At 40.3% G+C, this 10,743-nt stretch overlaps 1 protein-coding gene across 1 annotated transcript; it reads right to left on the bottom strand.

The window, feature by feature from the left end:
• On the bottom strand, window positions 4,391-5,209 carry LOC107637086. The gene has a single exon (XM_016340536.1). The coding sequence runs from the start codon at window positions 5,207-5,209 to the stop codon at window positions 4,391-4,393; it is 819 nt and encodes a 272-aa protein (XP_016196022.1).

Genomic DNA, 10,743 nt, shown 5'->3' with positions numbered 1-10,743 from the left:
GTTTTTGATTTTTTTATTTATATTTTATTATTATCTTATTGTTATTGTTAATTTTATATTTAAAAAAATAAAAAAATATACGTTGCAAGAAAAATTATTTTTTTGTATTTGTCTTTTTCATATATTATTTTTTCAGCTACAAAATTCGAAGACGAATCTTTTTTAAAAAGGAAAAGAATGATACGCACTTCAAATATTAGTGATATAAAGAGTTTAAATATTATTTAAAAGTTATTAGTTTATACTTTTAGAATATTCAATTTAATTTAATTTATTTTAATTTTGTTTATTTAGTTATTAGATTGGGCTTTGTATCGGTGAACTTAAGGTTTTTTTTTTTTTAATATAATAAGAGGTTATAAATACCTTATAAGTTATAAACTATTGTGGATAGTATGAGTCCTCTCAAAGCTCCGGACCAGATGGTTTTCAAGCGTACTTCTTTAAAGAATTTTGGGATGTTGTTGGGCAGGATGTGTGGGATTTAGTTCGAAAGGTTTTTCAGGGGGAGGCGATTAATCCAGCTATGTTGGAAACGCTTATTGTGCTTATCCCAAAGGTTGACGTTCCAAACAGAATGAAGGATTTTCGACCGATCAGTCTTTGCAACGTCGTATACAAGATTGTAACTAAGGTACTGGTAAGCCGCGTTAGACCTTACTTAGCAGACTTTATCAGTCCGAATCAGGGAAGGTTTATTCCTGGAAGAGGAACTCCTGATAATATCATTGTGGCAAAAGAATTACTTCATTTTTTGAAGAAAACTAAGTCAAAGAAGGGTGCTATGGCTTTCAAGATAGATTTAGAGAAGGCTTATGACAAGGTCAACTGGAAGTTTTTAGAATTTACTTTGGAAAACTTCGGCTTTCCTAACTCTATTATAAATCTCATTATGAGGTGTATTCAAGCATCCTCTCTTTCAATTATGTGGAATGGGAACAGGTTAGAAGGCTTCCAACCTAGAAGAGGGCTTCGGCAGGGGGATCCCATGTCGCCATACCTTTTCGTCCTTTGTATGAAGATGCTATCTTGCTTTATTTCACACCAAGTTCAGTTAGGGGTATGGGATCCGATTGCTGTCTCGCGGAGAGGGCCGAGAATTTCACATCTAATGTTTGCTGATGATCTCCTCCTGTTCTGTAAAGCTAGTAAAACCCAGGTTCAACAAGTCATGCACTCTTTGAACTTGTTCTGCAAGGCCTCTGGTATGAAAGTGAACTTAGATAAGTCGAAAGCTATCTGCTAAAAAAATGTGACTAATAGATGAAGGGAAATGCTGGCTGGTGTGTCGTCAATCCGTTTTGCTCATGACTCGGGTAGGTATTTGGGGGTTAATCTCAATCACTCGCGAGCATCTAAAACAGCTTGCTTAGAGTCGGTGGAGAAAATTAGAAGTAGATTGTCTAACTGGAAAGGACGTCTCCTGAATAGGGCTGGCAGACTTTGTCTTATAAAGTCCGTGGCATCCTCCCTCTCTATCTACCAGATGCAAGTTGAGCTCTTTCCCAATAAGGTTAGTTCCAAGATTGACTCTATCCTACGTAATTTCTTATGAAAAGGTAAAAAGGATGAGCGGGGCTTGAATTTAGTGAAGTGGAGTACAGTGGTAACTCCCAAAAGATATGGGGGTCTAGGTATTCGGCATACTCGTAGTGTTAACATGGCTCTTCTGGGTAAATTAGTTTGGCAGATCTTTCACGAAAGAAACAAGATTTGGGTGCACATTATGCTTGCGAAATATATGCGAGGAAATAAGTCTTTAGAGCTAGTTTGCCCTATGCATGCTTCAGAAATCTGGCGCACCATCACAAAAGCTGCTAGGAGATTAAAAGAGGGGTTTGTGTGGTGTACAGGCCCTCTAACTCAGTCCTTTTGGTATCATCCCTGGAGGCCTTCAGGAGCTCTTGCTCAGGAAGTTCCCCTTGTGCATATCTCGGATACACTTCTCTCGCTTGGAGATGTATGGTTTGGGGGTGGCTGGCACTTGGAGGGGCTTTATACGGTGCTACCAGAGTCTTTGAAGCTAGATATTACTTCTCACCATCCATCTCTGCTCGAAGCGGCTGATCCCAACTGGTATTGGGGATCGAATGACACTATGGTTTACACCACTCGGAGTGGCTATGAGTGGCTGCTGGAGCAGAAAGTTCAGTGGGATGTCACTGAGTCTTGGTTATGGCTATGGCGGCTGAATATCCCGGAGAAGGTTAAGGGACTAATTTGGCTTTGTTTACATAATGCTATTCCCACTGCCAGCTTTTGCTGCAGCAGAAACTTGACTATCACGGATATATGTCCCAGGTGCAATGAAGCGCCAGAAACTGCAGAACATTGCCTCAGATTTTGTATTAAAGTTCAGCCTATTTGAAAACGTCTAGAGGTGGGAGTGAGTATAAGGGATGCCTTTTTGGAGTTCCGAGCTTGGCTTCGGGTTAATCTTAGAGCAACGGAAGCTATCTTTGCAGCAGGACTCTGGTGGATCTGGAGAGATAGAAATAATGATATTTTTAATCCAAATGATAGTTGGAGCATGGAGAAGGTCCTTATGCTTGCTAGACACTCAGCAGCTGAATATGGTATTGTTAAGTGTACTAATCAGGTTTCCTCCCTTCCTTCCTTGATTGATTCCTGGTGTCCCCCTCCCTTACATGTTGCGAAACTTAATTGTGATGCAAGCCTTTTTGAGCAACAGCATCATGCTAGTTTTGGGTGCGTCCTTAGAAATGATTCTGGTAAGTGGTTGTCAGGCTGCTCGGCAAGCATTCCAACAGGTTCGATCACTTGGTGTGAGCTTTATGCCATTTGGAGGGGTTTGTGTTTGGCCTAGGATTGTGGAAATAATGAGATTATTTGTGAAACAGATTGCTTAGAGGCTTATCTTTTAATCACCAAAGATTTTGCGGGGATGCGAAGGGATTATAATGATCTTCTCCTGAAGATTGCTGAGATGATGCAGCGGAATTGGGTAGTTCATGTGCACTTGATCCAGAGAATAGCGAATACAGCTGCTGAACTTCTAGCTAGGACAGCGGCACGTCATAGTCTCCCTTATATAGAATATCTTGTTCCTAGTCTTGTTGTTCAAGAGATAATTAGGAAGGAGATGTCCTCTCCAACTTAATTGCTCTTGGGGTTTTCTTTCTCAGTCACCAAAAAAAAAAAAAAAACTATTATAGTTGGGGTATGTCTAAAATGAGCTCAACAATTATGTGCTTATTGAATAAGCCATATTCATATAGACCATTAGATTTTATTAGATGAAAATTAAAGACTAATATAAAAGAAGAACATTGATGGACTCTAATCCTCTAATAAATATAGAATATCCTAATACATAAATAAATATTTTAAATGACAATACTTTAATACACAATACTTTAAATGGTAATAGAATTTATATTTAATTATTTAAGAATAAAAGATTCTATTACCGTTTAAAGTATTGTGTATTAAAGTATTGCCATTTAAAGCATTTATTTATGTACTAGGATATTCTATATTTATTAAAGTCCATCAATGCTCTTCTTTTATATTAGCCTTTAATTTTCATCTAATAAAATTTAATGGTCTATATGAATGTGGCTCATTCAATAAGTACATAATTGTTGAGCTCGTTTTAGACATATTCTTATAATTGTAGTATTGAGTGATTAGAGATGCCAAAACGTTTTTTTTTTTGTTTTATAATCAAACCATGGTGTGAACAAATGAGGTTAAGTGAGTCTCTCTTGTTATACGAAAAATTAGGTAGAAGATTGAGAAGTTAGTTCGATTTCATTTTCAAACTATGATGTTAACAAATTAACTTCAAGAGTTCCTTTTTTATTGCATCAAAAAATTAAATAAAAAATAGAGTAATTCTCTTTTTATTTAATTTATTTTTTAAAATTTTTATTTTAATTTTAATATTTTTTATTCGGTTTAAATTCTAATCTTTTTATTTATTCTTTATTTCTTATCAATTTCGGTTACAGCACGTGAGTTAGTTGAGTTGGTTTACACTTTGTAGACAGTGAATAATTGAATATCCTCCAATATATATAGAGTGCATGTCATATGTTTAGCAGAGTATAGTGTAGTTGTAATTGTGGGCATCTCCATATATATATCAAATTGTAATTATCATGTTATTTTTTTTTTGAACAAGAGAGCTCAACACAATAGAGTGGAGCAATAGATAAACAAACTGGGAACATAAAAATAAAGGAAATCAACTAACCCCTGTTGTCATCTCCGGCATTGCCATCAACAACAACATGGTTCCTACTACTCCACTCTCCATAGCTGGTCAAGGATCGTTGATACACCTCGTCTGGATCACCTTCTATGGAGTTAAAAATACGCCTGTTCCTCTCAAGCCATATATTCCAAATGACCGCAAAGAAGCACCTCAGCCACTGATCCCGCAGGACCATTGATACACCTCTTCTGAACCACCTTCTTTGGAATTAAAAATACGTCTGTTCCTCTCAAGCCATATATTCCAAATGACCGCAAAGAAGCACCTTAACCACCGATTCCGCTCCTCATTACTGTTCATGACACCTGTCCAACTCTCAAAATGTTCCTTGAGTGAGCCCGGAATAGACCACGCTCTCCCGAGATCAGAAAGCCATCGACACCATACCTGCCAAGTAAACTCACACCCCAGGAACAAATGGTAAATATGTTCAACATCCCTTTTACAAAACACACATATATTGTCTCCATTCCTAAGTATTCCAAACCGATGTAGTCTCTCTTTAGTATTAACTCTTCCTATCAGAACAAACCAAATAAATAACTCCACTCGTGGTGGCGCCAAACCTTTCCATATGGTTCTGGTGAAGCTGAAATTTGTGATATCCTCTGGGAGAGTCTCTGATTGCACCACCTGCACAAAAGCGTTAGTTGAAAAAATTCCTTCCTTGCCATACTTCCATACAAGTCTGTCTTGCTGATTACTTACTAATTTAATAGGCCTTAAAGCCTCAAGTAACCTATTCAATAAGTCCAACTCCCATTGATATAGGCCTCGCCTCCACTGGAAATTCCAAACCCACTCTAACCCATCCCAAAACCCGCAATCCCCTATGATAGATCCTTGATGGTTTGAAATAGAGAAAAGTCTCGAAAACCTCAACTTGAGTGAACCGCCTTGTAACCAGGTATCTTCCCAAAACAGAGTCATCCTGCCATCACCCACCTCCATAGACAACCCAGTAATCATCTTGTCTCTTACATTACTATCCTTGAGTTGCAACTGGCATATGTCCTTCCATGGTCCCCCCTAGTAGGCAGTGGCTGGTTTGATAACATCATATTAGGCTTCAAGTCGTAGCAGGAGCATACAACCTTCTTCCATAAAGGACACTCCTCTTTACAAAATCGCCACCACCACTTAAAAAGAAGGGCAGAGTTTCTAATCACTGCATCTCCAACCCCCAAACCACCCTCCTTTTTAGGGGCCTGAATCACTTCCCACTTGACTAAAGCTACCCCATTCCTATCTTCCTCCTTACTCCAAAGGAATCTTCTCTGTAATGATATCAACTTTTCTGCCACAGCCTTCGACATCTTGTAAAGGCTCAGATAGTACACTGGCAAGCTATTCAGCACAGACTTAATAAGGACTAGCTTACCCGCTTTATTTAGCACCTTAGTCTTCCACAAACTGAGCTTTTCCTCAACCTTGTCAATTATCGGCTTCCATGTCTTTATCAGCCTCGGGTTTGCTCCTAGAGGAATGCCAAGATATCGGACTGGGAGGTTCGCTTCTTTACATCCCAAAAAATTACACATGTTTTCAATCCAATGCTGTTCACAATTGATTGGGATTAAGCTGGATTTATCAAAGTTAATCGACAATCCCGACATAATCTCAAAACACCTTAACAGTCTAGCATAGTTTCTAATGGTCTCCTCCTCCAGTGGGTAAAATAAAATAGTGTCGTCTGCGAACTGGAGATGTGACAACTCAATGTTTTCCTTCCCCACCAGCAGCGGCACAATACGTCTGTTTCTCACTGCCTCCCCTATCATCCTGTGTAAGACCTCCACTACCAAGACAAACAAGAATGGGGACAATGGGTCACCTTGCCTCAATCCTCTCTCCATCTTGAATGGTTTGGAAGGGGAGCCATTTATCAGAATTGCCATGGACGCTGTACCGATACACTCCCTAACCCACTCTCTCCATCTCCGACCAAATCCCATCTTCTGCAGCACAATATCCACAAAGTTCCACCTCACTCTATCATAAGCCTTCTGGAAGTCTAATTTAATGATTGTCACCTTTTTCTTCCTCGTCTTCAGCCATTGCACTGTTTCGCACGTAATTAGAGCCCCGTCGTGAATTTTGTGACCTTTCACAAAAGCACTTTGAGTCTCCCCTACTAAGCCTGGAATCACTGATCTCATCCTTCTGACCGTCACCTTTGAAATGACTTTGTATATGCATCCAACCATGCTGATCGGCCGGAGGTCTTTGATCTCCTTGGCTCCAGTGTACTTCGGAGCAAGAGCCACCCAAGTAACATTGGCATCAGACGGCAACCTTGATGACCGAAAGAAATCTAAAACAGCTGCCGAGAACTCTGTGCCGATCTCATCCCAGCACTTTTTGATGAAGTTCATATTATACCCATCACTACCTGGAGCTTTAGAGGATTCACAATCCCACACAGCCTCCCTAATCTCCACCAAAGAAGGTATGATCTCCAATGCTCTGGATTCTTCTTCATTAATCCAGTTAACCAGGCCATCCCTAAACCCTATTACCGGGGATCTCTCCTGGTGATACAACTCTCTGTATAAGTCTCTGATAGCAATCTTGATACTAGCCTGATTTCTTACCAGCCTTTCATTAATTACCAATGCATCAATCCTATTGTTCCTTCTTCTTGCCGATGCCAGGCTATGAAAATATCTTGTGTTTTTATCCATGTCCTTCGCATGCTTAGACCGCGACATCTGTTTCCAGTGTACCTCTTTCCTCGCATACCACTGCTTGCAACAGCTTACTAGGGCCTTCCTTCTAGCCTCCACTGTACCATCATAGACTCCACTTCCAACCATATCATCCACCTTCTTGATCTCCTCCTCAAAACGTTGAATTTTTTTTTCCAAGTCACCAAATTTCTCTTTATGCCATTTTCTCAAAGGCATCGTAAGAGCCTTCAATTTATCTGTGAACTGACCATCTCCAATATTCCGCCATTCCTCCCTGACCATTCTTATGAATCCTTCATGTGTAAACCATGAGTCTAGAGTCCGGAATGGACGTGGGCCACCGCTATACTTAGAATCTTCAACTATAATTGGGCAGTGATCTGACAAGCCTCTCGGACCACCTTTTAAGCGAATCTCTGGGAACTCCTCAAACCATTCTACACTCAGTAGGACTCTGTCAATACGACTACAGGATCCACCTCTATACCATGTAAACTTACGATCGTTCAGCGGTAAGTCCACTAACTGCATATCTTGGATCCAACCCTTAAATTCCTCTGCAGACGCTGTTAACCTGTCCTGATTTTTCCTTTCATCAACATGTATCACCTCATTGAAGTCACCCATGTAGCATATTGGAACTTGACACAACCCAGCTATATAGCTCAGTTCCTCCCAAACAGCAAGTTTTTCAATTCTCGTATGAGGACCATAAACCAAACAGAAAGCACAGTGGAACTCATTTTTCAATAAGACTCCCTCAATACATAGCCATCTATCCCCTTTGTAGCAGTTATCCATTTTAAACAGCAACTCATCCCACATTAACAACAGACCCCCAGACGTGCCTACCGATCCTACAAACTCCCAGCCCACCGCATCACTTCCCCAAATACGTACGACATCGAATTTATTCATATCTTGCAATTTTGTTTCAACCAAGCCTAACATATTCAATTTTTGCTTTTTTTTTTTAGCTCTTTTATCATACTCAATTTTGCAACCCCCCTCAACCCCCTCACATTCCAAGAACTAAAAATCATTTTAAAATATTGTTACACACCTGTTTGAGCTTTTTCGGTCTGCTTCTTCGCACCTTCTCTTTCAGTTTTGCTAGTCTTCTCTTCTCAGCTATGGCTTCATTTTGTTCTTGTAAAATCCTCATTAAGTCGTCTTCTTCGTCATACTGCACCGCTCCGGATTCAACAGCTAAATCCCACGCCTTCCTATTTTCAACCAACTGTTCTTCAATATTGGATATTTTGTGCCCTTCCTTTGTTTTCTCGAATCCAGTTTTACTACTGCCCTCATCCACTTTTGCAGGAGCCAGGTTTCTCTCCTCATCCACTGTCTCAACCCCTCCGAAACTCGAGCTGGGCTCCTCGGCGTTGCTGCCAGTTTCACCTACGCCTGCCGGAGCATCTCCCTTCGTCACCTGCCATGGAGCCCCCGTACATGTTGACCGTCTACTCGGTTGTCCATGGATACCCACATCGCAACCTGTCTCAATCACGGCGTCCCCCTCAATTATTCCAATGGTGTCATGGTGATCGTCCAGGAGGTCTCGGCTGCGCCGTGGTACTGCCGCTCCGGGCTGGCCAAAGATCAGGGTCTCCATATCCGTCGGGACAGCATCCACAGCGCTCTCCATCTCTGCTAGACACCCTCGACCCGGATGGAACCCTACCCGGCCCGCCCGAGTTGAAGCCCGCTCCTCAGCAGTCCGTGTATGCGCCTTGGCTGGCCTGCATGTGACCTGTTCAGTTTGGTTTGGGCTTGTGGTGAGGCAGCCCACATTTATGGCCTCCAAGCTGATGCAATTCTTCTTTTTTTTGGCCCAATCATCACCCCATACTTGGACTCCTTTTTTTGTACAGCAGCAATCTTCCTTCAGCCCATTATCATAACCCCAGCTGACCGTTTTTTCTGAACCTGAATCATTATCCAAATCAACATATTCCTTTAATTTAGCGATTCCATCAGAATCAATGCCTTCCGTTACTCTTGGAATTTGAAATTGAATTGATTTGTCATTATTCCATTCATTCAAAATGTCTTCTTGAATTACCAAATTGTCCTTTTTATCATCTTCCTCCCTTGGAGTCGCCATCACCAATTCAGCCGCCGGATCACCGATTACCAAACCACTGCGCGCCCCGGAGTACTCGCATGTTTCTGGAAGATATGGTTTATCTGTTTCTTCAATCTGAAACTCCCTTCCACAGCTCTCGTGACCAATCTCTTTAACTAGGACGTCGAATCCGCTAGTCCCAATTGTGATGTGGATCCACTCATTGATTCTATCCATACAACAAGTGTCAATTTGCACCCGCGCCACACTGAAGGAGAGGCATGATTCCGTGACTTTGTCACATCCAACAACTTCTCCCCATTGTCTTCCTATCAACTTGAATGTATCTGGTGACCATGTGTGCAGGGGAATACCAAAGCACTCTAGCCATACCCTTTGAGTTTCGCTCCGCTCCTCCTCATCCCATCTCCATACTCTATGAAAAAACTTGAGAAGATTGTTCAATTCGAACGTGTAGGCCTCTTCAGCACTAAGAATACTGTCAAACGTCAGGAGTGCTTTGTGTGCTCCTATTTCTCTTATTTCCACCACCTGGGGTAAATTCTTCCTGATCATGGCCTTCAAAGAGTTATAGTCAATTGTTTTTGTCGTTCCGCCTACTAAACTCCTCTGCAGCCAGACCAGGTTTTCCTTTGCCACCGGCACTTCCAACTTCTTCGTCCACCTATTGCCGTGCGGTTCCCCCGGTGCTTCCTTCTTCTTTAACTCCTTTACATTGCTCCTCTCATCCTTTTGTCGCACTTCATGTAAGGGTTGAGTCTTGACAGAATTTTGGGCGTGGTTTTCCTCATGATGTCCCGTCGTGCTCTTTACTTCCTTTGTCCGTCTATATCTAGCTTCTCCTACTGTGACAATCTTACCTCGTAACCTCATCCCATTCATTTCCGCAATAGCCTTCGTAGCTCCTCCTTTCGTTGTATATCGGATGAACGCAAAAATATACAGGATTCCTTTTTTTGTTTTCGTGACAGGTAGATATCATTTATCCGCCTAGTCCAATTGAACAGATAATTCAACTCCTTCTTAGAAATGTCTTCTGGAAGATGGTCAACGAATATAGTGAACGATTCATTTTCCAATCGATAGTACTCTTCTGTATTCCAAACCCTAGGATCCCTACGAAAAAACCTACTTCTACCCCTCTCAGTGTTTTCCACCCCTCTCTCTCTCTCATTTGAGCTATTTTATTTTTAAATATTTGTTCATTGTATTCCTTGATCCTTTTGGATCCTAATGTAATATTTAACTCATAAAACAATTAAACACAAATTAAAAATTCAAATAAGAAGGAACCACAAATTTAGTGGCCAGAGATAGCAAAAAAAAAAAAAAGGAATTGTGGTAGAAATTGGCAATTGAAAAACCACCTATTCTAATTAATTATATATTTTTGTTTACGTAAACTAAATGTAATATAACTAGAATAGCTGCAATAGATAGAATTGTGCTATTATCGGATAATAACAGACCAAACAACCGACTATTTTGGTATTTCCTAAGATATAAAGCGTGAATTATACATAAACTCTCAGCCTACGATCGAAAGAAAAACTGAGAATAAATGACAAAAATTAAAAAATAAAAATTAAATTAATTAAATTTTTGTATTGTATTTAATATAAAATATATAAAAATAAATTATATTTTAGTATTCTATTATGAAACTAAAATTTTAATTTAATTTTAATTTTAGTTCCTACCTTCAAATGCTACCTTGAAAA

This window comes from Arachis ipaensis, chromosome B04 (assembly GCF_000816755.2).
Source record: "Arachis ipaensis cultivar K30076 chromosome B04, Araip1.1, whole genome shotgun sequence".
NCBI classification, from domain to species: Eukaryota; Viridiplantae; Streptophyta; class Magnoliopsida; order Fabales; family Fabaceae; genus Arachis; species Arachis ipaensis.
The sequence above is the reverse complement of the archived record's forward strand: the minus strand, read 5'-3'. Positions and strand labels throughout refer to the sequence as shown.